Genomic DNA, 15,790 nt, shown 5'->3' on the forward strand with positions numbered 1-15,790 from the left:
GCACGTGTTTGCAAGCGTTCATGTTTATAAATGCGTGCATCCGTTTTGCGTGTGTGCATCCATGTGTTTTTGCATGCGTGCACGTTTATGCATGCGTGCATGTTCATAAATGCGTGCATCCGTTTTGCGTGTGTGCATCCATGTGTTTTTGCATGCGTGCACGTTTATGCATGCGTGCATGTTCATAAATGCGTGCATGTGTGTGTGTGTGTGGGACTCACCCGAGATGGCCACCTTCCCTTTGCAGGGCAGCCGGTCCTCAATGGCCCCGGCGTCCGAGGCGCGGCGCGGGGCCCGCTGCATCACCTGCGCCTCCTTCATGCGCTGGAGCTCCGACATGTAGGCCATGATCCGCGTGCTGCACGTCTGCAGGCTCTTGGCCGCCTCCAGCGCCTGGTCCCGCTGGGAGCACGCCGCCAGCAGCTTGCAGGCCCCGTCGCGCATCCGGATCTCATGGTCGATCTTCCTCTGGATGTCGCTGTCCTGTAACAGAGGAGGGGGATGGAGGGAGAGATATAGAGGGAGGGAGAGATGTAGAGGGAGAGAGAGATATAGAGGAGAGGGAGAGAGCGAGAGGGAGAGGGAGAGGGAGAAGGGAGAGGGAGAGAGACGTTGAGAGAGGGTAATACAGTCATGTAAATAGAGTCAGGGTTCATGAATAAGGGTCGCCGGATTCCCCGGAGCCAGTAAACAGTGAAGCTGGCACAGTGAAACTTTCATCTCACTGTCCTGCTCGGCCAAGTAAAAAAACAAAAAGGGGGCTATTGATAAAAAAGAGGACATATTTGCATAAAAATGAATTCCTCCTGTGTTCATTATTTGGCACCCAAGTGCCAATGACGGATTGTGGCTGTCATTTTTTTTTGCAACGAAAGTCTTAGGTTTTCCAAACTGAGGATTCCAACTTTCAAGGGACTGGAACAATTGTCCTGGGGCCAGTGGATGTGAAACATTCAGAGAACCTGAGCAAGGAAGAATGATTACATCGGTGTGAACAGGGAGGAGTAACATGTTACCCCCTATCTGAGCTTGTATCTATACTTGACAAAGAGAGACGTTCATTAGTAGCAGTAGACTGAGAAAGGGAGCCACAGCTGCGATGTTTGAATGGACAAACTGCGGATGAGGATTATTATTATCTGGCCCACCAAAAAGCCAAGAAGCAGAATGTAGTGATGGGGTTTTATTGACATAATGGCAGTGTGTGGGAAGGGCGTTTGACCCGAAGAGAATGCGTGAAGTCTACTGGGAAGTGCCGGCTTCATGAGGCTACATTAGCAGGGTGTGTCCCTGAAAGTGTCTGTGTTCAATGGTGTGGTGTGGGCGTGTGAGTGCGTGTTCATACACACACGGTCCTCAGGGCGGAAGAGGGAACATGAACTTACGGCCTCCCCATTACTAGAAGACACAAATACTGAATAATTTATCTTCACCCAATGAACACGCACACACACGAACCCAAACAGACACACCCTGACATCTCAGGGGAGATAATGACGATTTAAGAGGTCAAACACTGTACAGACACCAAATATGTATTCATGGCCACACGCACACACAAAAGTAAATATGCATGCATACACACACACATTTCACAACAGAGGACCCTCCCTTTCAATGTGCTATGTATTTGAAAAAACAACATTTACTCTACTGAATTCAAGATGGCTTATCTAGGCCAAGTCAACCTTTATTTTGGTGACTAAATAAAGCACTATTATGCACCTCACGTACACACACACACACACACACACACACACACACACACACACACACACACACACACACACACACACACACACACACACACACACACACACACACACACACACACACACAAGCTAACATTATCTTTAGACAATAAATCTATTACATAGGAGGGAAAAAAAGTAGTGGAGAGAACTGGAGTGTGCCTTTTGAGACTGAACTGCCAAATAAACATTTTGGGCAATAAAAACAACTTGACATTCCGGTATGAATTGAAAATAATAATACGGTGATCCTGTGTTCTGTGCACCCTGTGATTTTACACACACACACTGAAATGCACTGGCACACCGCATGGCGGCAGAAGCAAACCTGACTGATAACAAATTAACAGTCTAACTTTGGCCCCAGCCTCATCAATCTCTCCTCGTGATAAATATACCACCTTATGGCTCTCGTTTATTACCTCTCTCTCCCTCTCCTTCTCCCTCTACCACTGCCTCAACCCTCTCCCTCTCACACAAACCGTCGAAATGTGAGATAAATTGTGTGTCATGAATATTTTATACCACTGAACATAACATTTTATTTCTTCCCCTGCCGGCTCCCCTTCCTTTAAACCCCACCGTCGTACTGCAGCATTCCCCCCTTTTAATTAATTTCTTTACTACCACTGAATCATTTATTTATTTCCCCTCTCCGCCCCACACACACACACACACACACACACACACACACACACACACACACACACACACACACACACACACACACACACACACACACACACACACACACACACACACACACACACACAGGGTTAGGGTTAGGTCACCTTCTTCTGGACAACACACCGTTGCACTTGAAAAGGGCGTTGCACTTGAAAAGTTTCCAAAGTACGTCAACGCAAAAAAACAAACAAGCAGCCAGACATTTTTCTTGGCTCACTAAACAGCTGTTTACCCCAAAGTAAAATGGAAGGCTGAACAAACGGTCAGGCAAACTGATTGCAAATTGGTCACCATTCAACGACAATCCATGGACACAGGGACCAGGGATGGGAGCACGAGCATGATGTGTTTAGTCACATGGCGGTGGTTTAATTGGCTGCAGTTGCTCTTTACCGTAGCTCTTTAAAAAAGGCACAGGAAGAACTCTTGTGAGGGGCCGCAGGGGCTGACTCGCAGACTGCTTGACATTCAACACATTCACAAGCGCCAGGCGACAGTGACGTGACATGGAAGTGAGTTTGTAGTGAGCGAGATAGTGTCCAGCCCGTAGCCATGTCACAGACGGAGAGACGGTGGAGCGGGGAAAGGAGAAAATGGCCTTTTTCCTTCAATTAGATCCGGACATTGACTGCTGAACTGTTCCACTACACTAATGAATGCAAACACAGCAGATAACGGTGTTATTCCCAAACTAATACTGGTTTCCATCCCTAATCTCCTAGGATTAACCTGTAAACCTGTAGAGTAGACCTAAATTATTAAATAGTTCACAGTCATTAAAAACGTTTAAATATCCGGTTAAAGACTGAGGAGGCGAGAAATGGAGCCTACACAAAGAAAAGACACACACACACACACACATACACACCATCCTTCCATGCAGAGGTCCTGTATTTATAGCAGACGATTTATAGCAGAGAAGATTTATGGCGGCCTTCTCCTGCACGGTGAGTTCGGGTCCACTCAGACTAAAGCAGCTGACTCTGGATCGCTGACACTAGATGCACCATTCTCTCTGTGTCTGTGTTTCTGTGTGTGTGTGTGTCTGTCTGTGTCTGTCTGTTTCGTGAATGCGAAGAGGGGAAACAGCCTCAAATCAAAATGCTTGATAGGTTTGGGGATAAGGCAACGAGCGAGGGAACACTGTAGATGACACAAAATAAAACCAATTTGCTCACTTTATCTCCATCACACACACATGCAAAACCACCAAACCCCACATGTATGCAAACACCACACCCCATCTCTCTTGCTCACACACACACACACACACACACACACACACACACACACACACACACACACACACACACACACACACACACACACACACACACACACACACACACACACACACACACACTAAACCCTGCAGACCGCCAGACCAGTGGACCATACCAGTGTGACTGCCAGTGCCAGCCACGGCGACAGATGAAGATGAGGGCAGCCAGGCGACAGACAGAACCAGCAGGGGGGAGGGAGATAGTAGGAAAGAGAGCGAGAGACATAATGGAAAGAGAGAGCTACAGAATGAAGGGAAGTGTGGACGGGTTCCAGGCATCCAGCGAGGTGTGGACTAGGGGTTGGAATTTACAGGTCAAATAAAAGAGAGTAGATGAAAGAGAGAGGACAAGGAGAACAGAAGTAAGAGGGTTGTAAAAGAGGTAGACAGGTCAAAGTAACTGAGTTAGGGAAAGTTTCTGAAGAGTCCTTCAGGGAGATGGAGTGAAAGACACAAATCACTGCCAGAAAGGAGGAGGCAGATTTCCAAGTGTGTGTGATATTATAACGATCGCATCACTCATTGTCAAATCAACTGATGACAGTAATTGTTCATTTTCATTAGTCAACGTCTCCTGACTAGCATCACCCGAGGCTTTTCAGGTGGAGTGTGTGTGTGTGTGTGTGTGTGTGTGTGTGTGTGTGTGTGTGTGTGTGTGTGTGTGTGTGTACAGATGGCCACCTCTTCTGTTACATCGCTGTCCCTGCCATGCATGTTCATCCAGACACCTACATCCACAAACACAGCCAGCAAAAGCACAACAACACGCTGTCCCAGGTCGGCTGGAGGTTCACCGCCCCTACAGATGGCGTCTAATGGTTTGTTTACGACATGTTGCTACGCCCGGCTTAACTTTCTTGTTCAGATCCCCGATCCCTGACCCCTTTTCCTGACCAGACCAGAAGGTTCGGCCTCCAACCTGTGTGTGTGTGTGTGTGTGTGTGTGTGTGTGTGTGTGTGTGTGTGTGTGTGTGTGTGTGTGTGTGTGTGTGTGTGTGTGACTCTGTGTGTGTGTTAAGTGTTATTAGTTGTCAAGAGCCACTGTTAATTGTTCTTTTAACTGCTCAGGGTAGACTACACTCAGAGGAGTGAAAGCCTGAGGAGACCATAAAACCTGCAGGAAAACCTTGTTTATTTAAAGCACTTGGGTTTAATTCAAGACACAGTGAACTGTGGAGAGAATGTGTTCATTTATGATAATGAGCAGATTCATATGTATCGGCTGCAAATTTACTATTCTTAAAAGATTAAATAATTCAAAAAATATCGGGAAATGCACACTGAGTTCAACAAATAACAATGTCACAATACTAAATTGCGCCTTTATGTAACAGGCAAACAACTGTAGGAAACATCATATCCCTTGCCCTGGTAAACAGGAATCCCGAGCTGAATGATTTATTCATGACTGTGGGACTGTGAAAGCACCGGTCCTCTGAGATCACTTCCTCTCTGCCTGGGACAACAGCACTGCTGTCACAGCGATGCAGTACCCCTCATGCTCCACTGAGCGCATACAACAGCTGGACAGACGGGGACAGACAGACAGAAAGACAGACAGACAGACAGAAAGGGACAGACAGGGAGGAGAGGCGTGAGGGGAAAGAGAGAGAAAGACACTGTAGCAGCAACACTAATGACTCTCACTCTCTCTCTTATTTGCATATTCAGCATAGAAGACAGTTTGTTTTTGTATGCTTTTGTAGCCATGCAAAACTGTTTGTCATGCCAATATGCAAAAACATTTGTTGAGAGAAATAGAGAGAGATAGCAAGCAATAACAAACAAGAGAGAGAGAGACGGTGAGAGAGAAAAATAAAATATAATCAGTGGTAAACAATGCACTCCTAACACTTTAACAGGGAACCCACACCACAACCAACACCCACACCCACGCATACACACACACACACACAAACTCTCTGGTGGATGCCTGACCCCTCCCATACATTGGACCAGGAGAACGAGCTGCCTTTCAATTAGCCGGCCACAGCTATGTGCCTCGCCTGCCTCCACGCCCGCTTCCGTTACTCTCCCTCTCCCTCCTCCCTCACCTCACTCCCACCACCAGAGCACAGTTCTGGGGAAAGATGGAGGCAGCAGGGGCTGTAAAGGGAATAGGGGAGGGGAGGGAGGTGAACTACGTCTGGTGTAAAGGGAGAGACGTGGAGGTGGAGACACCAAATGGAAACGACAGGTGCTCTCGTGGATCATCGGAAAGGGATGGAGCCTGGCTGGGAGGGAAGGGGGGATTGAACGGGAGGGAGACGGAGACCGATAAATCGCACAACACAACGGCAAGACAAGGAAAGGCAGACATATTGCAGACAGTGATTTACGGGCAACACATGGACCCTCTGTCTCCATCCCACACACGCGGCGACAGTCCCAACAGTGTTGCAGATTGCAGCTGCAGTAGAACAACACACAGAGGCCACGGGTTTGAACGGGGCCGGTTGAGAGACAGAGGTGGAACATAGACACGAGAGAGAGAGAGAGAGAGAGAGAGAGAGAGAGAGAGAGAGAGAGAGAGAGAGAGAGAGAGAGAGAGAGAGAGAGAGAGAGAGAGAGAGAGAGAGAGAGAGAGAGAGAGAGAGAGAGAGAGAGAGAGAGAGAGAGAGAGAGAGAGAGAGAGAGAGAGAGAGAGAGAGAGAGAGAGAGAGAGAGAGAGAGAGAGAGAGAGAGAGAATAGACGAGCCAGAGAGAGGTGGACGAGAGAGAGAGCGACCGAGACGACAGATGGAGAGAAATAACCATACTGGAGGATTGCATGCTCCTATTTATGGCTGCAAAACACCCGACAAAACATTGTGCAACTACTGTATATTCAGCGCCAGGACATACACCCCCACACATACAGACACACACAGGAAAATACGGTAGTACCCCACTGCTGGGGCCAACATGGTGATGTCATGACGGGGGTAGGAGCTGTGGAGCTATAAGGGGCAGCAGCAGCAGCACCAGCCCTCTGTCATAAAGTTACAACAGGGGCACACCTCCCCGGCCGCTCATGTATTTAACGACCCACCAACAACAGAGACCATTGAGGCCGGCACGCACAGCAAACAGTGTGTGTGTGCGTGTGCGCGTGTGTACGAGCGTCGCCTAATAACTTTACAGCCAGCTGTTCTCGCACAAAGGCAGTGTTCAGTTAGTACAACTGAGTCCCAGCCCAGGGACGTTCAGACACACAGAGAGAGAGCACTGGGGAGGGAGATCGAGCAGGACATTGTACACAGAAAGGCAGAATGAGCTTGACTGTGTACGGGTTGGCTGTTGCATCTATAGAGTACTAAAGTGAAAACGTCACGTTGTCCTGGCAACCGGGTTTTCAGTTCAAAACAACGGCGAGCGAGAGATGGCGTTTCCCACTCTGGCGTTTCCCATTGCTGCCATGTGTTGTTTCTTTCAAAATGAAAATATATATTTTTTATATATATGAAGACAATCTATTCTCAATATTACTTCCTCATTGGTAAAGCAAACTAGCAAATCAATTCGAAAAAAATAAAATAATTTGGGGTGTGTGGATCCGAAAATCGGTTGCTATGGAAACGTGTCGTCACACTTTAGTACTCTATTGGATTGACTAATTGTGCGTTGGCTCAAGAAGCTGGTGAATAATTTGCACACAAATGTTTCCAAATGAGCTGTTAAATAATGAAGCCACCTTTACATAGCGCACAGAGGAGACAGAATCATCCGGGCAGTGATCAACACATGGTTTATCACTATAAGCCGGTACATGCCAATGGCCCTGGAGTGAGTTCAAGTACCACACTTGGCCTGAATAGCACTGCATTATCAAACTCCAACACAGCAGAAGCCAGCAGTAGTAGTATACCGCAGGAGTATATTAAGGGGTATCCTATAAGTTTGCAGGCATGTGTATTTACACTTCTGTAAGCATGCATTTGTTGTGTGTGTATGCAAATTTGTACGTGGATATGTTGTGTATGTGTACGTTGTGTGTCTGTGTTTGCGTGCGATCTCCAACCATCCCACAGCATTAACTTTTAATGCTGAAAGGCTGTGCATAGGCGGCCCCACGCTCATAAATAAAAGTGGAGCCAAGTTAAACAAATAAACAGAAACTCAATGCAACCAACTAACAGTAAATACAACCGCATCCCTCCTACAACCTCCCCAGCCCTGAGGGGAACAGCAGGTCGGCATTAAACAGACAATAAGGCTACTATGGTCTGCGATAGCAAGACGCTTAGGGTGAGAGAGCGGAGCGAAAGAAGAATAGCAAATTCATGCACTGACTAAGGGAATCAAATGAGTTATGAATCCATGAGCCAGAGGGTCTGACAGAGGCTGATTGTCTGGAAAGCCAACAGGCCGCGACTGTGTCTAAACTTGGAGGGGACCAATGGGGAGAGAGAAAGAGAGACCATGTTCTGCTCGGGGACTGCGTTCGCATTCTAGTGGCTTTCAAAGCAGATTAGACAGGAAAGAGCTTTGAACCACCACTGCATTGAATCCAAAGGGGAGCCGTATTGCCTGCACACAAACATGCACAGACACACACTTGGAAACACAGTGTTTGCGAGATTGCAAGTGGCAATTAATAAATTAACCACACACACACACACACACACACACACACACACACACACACACACACACACACACACACACACACACACACACACACACACACACACACACACACACACACACACACACACACACACACTTTCCGTTTGGCAGAGGGCCATTGACCATTACACAAGTTCAAGCTGCCTTGTTAGCTGATTAGCCAGCTTTTCCTAATAGCCAGGGGGCCATGGCCATGGGCGAGGGGGTCGGGGGGGCAGGCAAGCATTAACGCATGAAGGCATGAAGACCAGACCAATCACCATCAGCCTTGATCAAAGTCTGCCTGCTTTTTTTTTTTTCAGCGAATACCTTGCAATTAAGAGGGGTTTTTTGTAACATTAAGAAATGCCCGTAAGGCATTTGAAACTCTCCCTTCACATTGGAATCCATTGTGCATAAGTAACGTGTGAACGGTAATGGTCTCACTTCTGATTTACATGCACAGGCTGTTTACTGAGAAGTGTGCGCTTGTGAGCGCTGGTGGGATTCTCACACATGTGCCTAACTCCTCCCCCTCCCTGCCTCCCCCTAATGGGAGGGAGGGAGGGAGGGAGGGAGGGAGGAGGAGGAGGACTGGAGCCTTTTCTTGTCAGAAGCACGTTTGCGAGCATGTAAACAAGCTCCATTTGGGCGCTAGTGTGATGTTGACTGACAGCACTCGCCGCGGAACGTCAAGCCGCACACCTCGGGTGACCCCAGCTGTGGAAGGGGGTGGGTGGGGGGGTGTTTCAGTCACTACCGATCAAACGGCAACTTTGCCGTTCAGTGAAGCCCGAGGCAGAAAAGCCGAAAATACTGAATAATGATGAAAAGAAAACATGATTCAAAATACACTGCATCAATCCTAGATAATATCATTTAAATATTCTATTGATGTAATCAATAAATTTACTGCAGAATCAACGTCATGCTGTCGCCATAGACCAATTATACAGAGGTTTGTTTTAATTTCACTTTCAATAAAGACTGTTCCCATTTCAGTGACAAATGTGGTGCTGGGATTTATATCCAAGATAACAAATGTATAATAATATAATGACACAAACACTAGAGCTACAACAAAGAAACACCTTTGACCATTGCATAGGCACACTAAGGGCACTCTAACGAGACATTGTTCGATAGTGGACTATTGATTTGTTTTAGACGAGGAGAAGGGCTAATGGCTGAGGATGTTGCAATGCTGTTAAGCCCCTTTCACACACACAGTTCCTGCTAAATGACTGGGATAACCTTTCAGGCCGCACTGGGGATTTGCACCATTAACCCATGCAGCTACGCTCGGAAATATTTCCGTCTTGCTCACTTTCACACAGGGCATAGCAATGCCGGGATAGACCGGCCAAGGGCCGGCCCAGCAGATGGAGGTTACGCAAACCTTATGGATGCCAGCCTCCATAAAACTGGTGGACCGAGAGAAGTCCAGTTTCCAGACATTCCTGAATAAATGAGCTTATTTGCAAACAAAATATTCTGCATCGATATTGTAATCGGATCACCCAAAAAGCTTTGATGCGTTAAGATAAACATCTGCGGTGCCTCGTCTTGGGCAGAGTCTTGTGATTGGATCTCTCGCGCCACGTGAAGGCGTCTCACGTCAGACGGGCGTAAACTGCCGTTACCTGCCTCGCCCGGCAGTGTGGCTGCTCTCATTCACATCAGCCGTGCCGGCAGTTACTCGGAATGTTATTAGGTCTTGAGCCTTCTAATTGCCGTCGGAGAGTTCCCAGAATATCAATCCCTGTTAACATCCACACATGAAGACCCTCCACACATGAAGACCCTCCACACATGAAGACCATCCACACGAAGACCCTCCACACATGAAGACCATGAAGACCATCCACACATGAAGACCCTCCACACATGAAGACCATGAAGACCATCCACACATGAAGACCCTCCACACATGAAGACTAGGGCTGGGATAAACGATTATTTTTTAAACGATTCATCTAGCGATTCTTTTTTCGATGCATCGATTAATCTAACGATTCATTTTTTCAGTCCGATTCGATTTCGATTCGATTATCGATTATCTCCCCATTAATTGACTAATAGCTATTTATACATGTTGATTTACATAAAATATGAATTCCTTAACATTTCAATACATGTTTATTGCCTTTAAATTCCAAAATAAAAGTTCAAAGTAATGCAATTCTACGGTGCTCGGTCATCTGCAGCTGCTACCAGGTGGCGCCTCTTCAGGTGCTGGTGAATTGCCGTGGTGCTAGAATGGAAAGTCATCTCCATTTTGCAAAGACGACATATCACGGAATCGTTTCCTTTTACATTGAATAATTCCCAATTTTTTTTATTTTTTTATCTATTTATTTTTTTTATCGACGCGCATTTTTCGCGTCGACGTTATTTATGCGTCGACGTAATCGATTACGTCGACGCGTCGTCCCAGCCCTAATGAAGACCATGAAGACCCTGCACACATGAAGACCCTCCGCACATGAAGACCATCCAAACATTTTCTGGAGCTCTGCAGGGTAAGACTGCATGTGCAAAACGCGCTAGACAGACACAAATGCTAATTGTGGGAGGGAGGTGGTATAGCTAGCTAGAGTAATATTGAGTGTGGCATGTGTGAGAGTTTCTTGAAGGCAGGGAGGGGGGGGCGCCACCAGTGTCACCAGTCAAGTACCCCTACTGGGAGCTGGCTCAGTTCAGCTTCTGTTCCTGAGTGGTTCAAGGCTCTATCCAGGAGTGTCAAGCCACCACTGACAGGCTAACACACACACACACACACACACACACACACACACACACACACACACACACACACACACACACACACACACACACACACACACACACACACACACACACACACACACACACACACACACACACACAGCTGATTAGCGGTTTGAACCTGTCGTTAACCCACACACGCATGCATGCAGGCAGCCAGACAAAGGCACTCTGCTTTATAAACAAGTCCATAGTCCTACTCACAGTAATCCCCGGCTTTCCTCTGTGTTTGAAACAGGATGGGGGAAATCAGGGTTAATTAGCTCAGCCGGCCTAACTAGCCCATAAACCCACCACCACAGTCAGCCCTCTACTCACCTTTTCCCCTCATCAGAAACCCGCTTACACATGAGAAGGATCATAAATAGTAGTGAACTGCACATGGTTTCACACATTATAAACTTCTAGATTATTCTAGATTCCACCTCAATACTACAGTTTATCCAGAGTCCATATTTAAATAACGTGGTGTTAGTGTTTTGCTACCCCAAAAGGCATTCTGTGACTTTAGGCCTTAGGTGGCGTTACAATGCACTCAACCAGTGACCGAACTGAACCTTACAAATTACAGATGGCCCCAGGTGATTCTATGTCCAATCTGCTTCCTGCTCCTCCTCCTCTTGCATCATCTACTATCTGCCCGTTAAGCCAGCTGAGCGTCCCATCTCTCCTTACTAACCCTGTGCTCCGGTAAAGTACCCTTCACAACCAAACAGAAATAGTTTATCTTAAATAAGCAAGGGTTAGTGATGATACGGTGATACTGAAGAAATGTTTGATTCAGCTGCATGTGGCACGCTATAACACACCTCTATTCTATCTCCCTCTCTACATCGTTTGCTATCCATCTCATCACCCATTATTACCAATAGAAACTGCCCTCTCCAACATTCCATCTACCCCCCATCATCCCTGAGCCCAGTTTCATCCAAGACTTGGGACTAGAGCTGCTTTTATCGGTTTACATTATTTATCGCTGCTGCTCCCGATTTAGACTTTTTTGTCCATATATACGCACATATATACACTAGATAACCATGAGGGATGGACAAACGTTGGGCCCTAGAGGGGAAATACATCAAGCAAGTCCTATAGTCACACATTCACGCACACACCTAATTATAATGAAGGGACAGCAGTCGCTCTGCGGGGAAGCAGTGAGGGTGTCCTTGGACACTATTGACCAATCAGAGCCCTGGGGTTCATGGAGGAAATGAGAAAAACCAGGAAGTACAAATCACAGGTTCTGTGAAGCGAGGCTGTGTTTAAATAATCAATGATCTCTCTGACCATGAACCCACTATCAATTACATTACAGTCAGCAATGGCCAATAATTAAACAAACAACAGGAAAGAGAGTTAATGGATAAGGGAGAGGGGAAATATCGGTGAAATGTCAAACTGAAATGCTGAAGGTGGAGGTCTAAAGATCCTCTCCCTACAGGATGTTGAAGAACAGAGACAATGCAGCATCAATTTAATCAAACATGAAGTCCGTTGTGGGATTACTGTACACACAACTAGGCTCATAGCCACTGTAAGCAAAGACAAGACAAACCACATGAGATGAATGTGAAGATTCAGGTTTCCTTTGCGTTGTTGTGACATGTTAGGCAATGTCCAACCATCAAAACATAGGGTTTATTATGTCCCTACTCTATAGGCCGTTAATTTTGGAAGGCCGTGAATTATGAGTCGCTTGACGTATAGGTATCACAAGGTAGTACAAGTACAGAGTGTATACGTTTCAAAGGGTTTGATAAATGGTGCAGCCATATTAGTGTCATACGGGCTGTATGTAAGAGGAGATCCACTCTGTGTATCTTACAGTCCTCCTCCCTGCTACTTTACGCCCTACACAGCACTTACACTCAGCTCCAGTTACTAATGGCACACACTCTCAACGTGTGTGTGTGTGTGTGTGTGTGTGTGTGTGTGTGTGTGTGTGTGTGTGTGTGTGTGTGTGTGTGTGTGTGTGTGTGTGTGTGTGTGTGTGTGTGTGTGTGTGTGTGTGTGTGTGTGAACAAGGAAGATGAAGGCATGTCGTGATTGACCGCCAAAAAGGTACAAGGGCTGACATAAAATTAATCATGGTGTGTGTGTGTATGTGTGTATGTGTGGTGTGTGAGAAAGACCTTATCTTCTGAACTGCATAAAATAGAGTTGAACGCCCTTCCGACCTCTAATTTACATAAAGTGCAACACACTAGAAGAAGACACACACAAACCTCACACCTCTATACTTATTCTATCCCTTTAAATACGAAAAAATGATCGGGGCAGCACTAGACCCAGACGTGCTCTTCATCGCCATACCTCCTCTTATGAACAAGCACACAGCCGCTCCTGGTCCCCTACCAGTTAACATATAGCCCTACTATATACAGATTCATACAGGAGTGTGGAACTAGTGCCTTCGACAGACCCTGGATCAGTGTGTCCCCCTCATGACAGATAACACCCCAAACTCTGGAGGAGCTCATCAGAAACACTAAGTCCATATCAACCAAAAGCTGCATAAGGCATAGTAGTTGCAGCTTGGCAGAATATATTACATTACACAATTTTGACTTGCATTGTGCAGGGCATCGAGGCACAAGTATAACCTTTATAAGCAGGGGCATTGTTGTTGTATTACGATGCCAACCACCCACCTACCTACCTGAACGATTTGGGGAAATAATCTAATTGCGATTATTTTGACCAATATTGCGATTGCGATTTAATGTGCGATCTTTATAATTTATTAAGTTCCTTATGTTGTGTATTATCTCATCTCATTTTCGTCCGCTTATCCGGGGTCGGGTCGCGGGGGGAGCAGCTCAAGCAGGACTTGTGTATTATGCTCTAAAAAATAAATAAATCATTCTTTAGTATGACCAACACAACATTGGAAGTAGTCAACATAAAAACTGCTCTTTCCTTTAGGCAAGGCCAATGTGTTGAGATTAATTTATATTATAAACTTCTTTACTTAACTATTGAATTGTAAAATAAAAATAAATGAATTGCACTGATTTCCAGTCAGTAACGGTAACAAATCACTTTTCTTTTTTTTCTTTTTTATTTAATTGCAGCCTTTGCGATTTGCATACCACGTTCTATTACATCGCGATATCGATTTGAATTCGATAAATCGTTCAGCCCTACTACCTACCTCCCTACCAACTACCTACCCACCTACCCTACCAACCTACCTACCGGAATCCTATTTGCATGCAGTGGTGGTTTCATGGAGTTCGTTGCTTCTGCAGAGATGTGTGAGTGAATACAGTATGGGAGCCGTGTCTGTGGTATCTCTGCGTCTTTGTGTGTGTGTACAGCTCAGCCTGGTGATCGGGTTACCATTGATTCTATAAGGCCGTTAGTGCATTTCATCGGCCACTGGGGAAGAATGGATATAAGGGTTTTATTAGAGCCCCAGTACCCATCACACCTTAACCATGCAGTGGGATGGGATTGAATAGGCCCGGGGCCATGGTGTGTGTGTGTGTGTTTGTTAGAATGCCTCAGCCCTCTACCTTGTTTGCAATCTCCTTGTCTCAGATACAGGAGCAATTCTACCAAACAAACAAAATAAGAGGTGTGATCACACACACACACACACACACACACACACACACACACACACACACACACACACACACACACACACACACACACACACACACACACACACACACACACACACACACACACACACACACACACACACTGTAGTCAGTAGCTGACAGACATCATAGCATCTGCCTGGGCCGGGGTACAGGCCGGTGACAGGCCTAACAGGCGCTGCTACAGTCTGTATTTCTGTACCACCAACGGTCAGCTCTGCATTCACTCCCCATCTGTTTGGCCTCCCTTGTCTCCCAGTCCCTTATCTCCATAGCCATTACTCAGTCCCGTCTGACATCGGCATTGCCAGACAAATTGCTTTCCTCCAGCAGCCTGTCCGTAAGTCGGACAGACCACCGGTCTCTACAGCTCCCGTCACATCAGCATCCTCCGCCGGCGTGTTAACAGGGAGCTCTGATGGATGACTGATGATATAACAAGCCACCGACTACACGCCAGCCCACTGTCTCCTTTTCCCTGTGTCAGCCTCTTACACCCTCATCTCCTCCTCCATCTCCTCCTCCTCCTCCCCGTCCTCCTCCTCCTCCTCCTCCTCCATCTCCACCTCCTCCATCTCCACCTCCTCCATCTCCTCCATCTCCTCCTCCTCCATCTCCTCCTCCCCGTCCACCTCCTCCTCCTCCTACTCCTGTGCATGCTCCTTTTGCTCCTTTCCCCATGCGAAAGCTGCCGTCCTTCCTCTCTGGGCGACTTTGTCCACAAAACGACCCCAGTGTGGCCTCTGTTGCTCCTTCTACTGAAAATGGAGGCCGGAGGTGTGTGTATGCGAGGGTGGGAGAGAGGGAGAGGGGTAGAATGGGAGTGGACAGCAGTGTGGCCGCAGCTCTGTCGAAGAGCGCTGGGGACGTTTTCTTGGCGCACGTTGGGTTGAGTTAGCGCGTCAGGGAAAGGTAGGGGGACAGGAATCAATGCCAGCGACAACGACCAATAAGGGATACTGACAGGGGGAGGGACAGGGTGTGAGAGGAAGGGTTAAAGTTAAGACAAAAGGAGAGATGGCTCGCAGTATAGCAGAAGGGAGGGAGAAAGAGATGGACAGCATCTCCACTCCTGTGCATTTTCA

General features: G+C 46.9%; 1 protein-coding gene across 4 annotated transcripts in view; it reads right to left on the reverse strand.

The window, feature by feature from the left end:
• The window catches only part of rtkna (rhotekin a), a 56,968-nt gene that overhangs the window by 12,971 nt on the left and 28,207 nt on the right, over positions 1-15,790 (reverse strand). For all 4 annotated transcript variants that reach the window (XM_030358254.1, XM_030358256.1, XM_030358257.1 and 1 more), the window contains exon 2: positions 222-483. In XM_030358254.1, coding sequence (XP_030214114.1) covers positions 222-483 — 262 coding nt within the window. The remainder of the gene's footprint in view (positions 1-221; positions 484-15,790) is intronic.

This window comes from Gadus morhua, chromosome 6 (genome assembly GCF_902167405.1).
Source record: "Gadus morhua chromosome 6, gadMor3.0, whole genome shotgun sequence".
NCBI lineage: Eukaryota > Metazoa > Chordata > Actinopteri > Gadiformes > Gadidae > Gadus > Gadus morhua.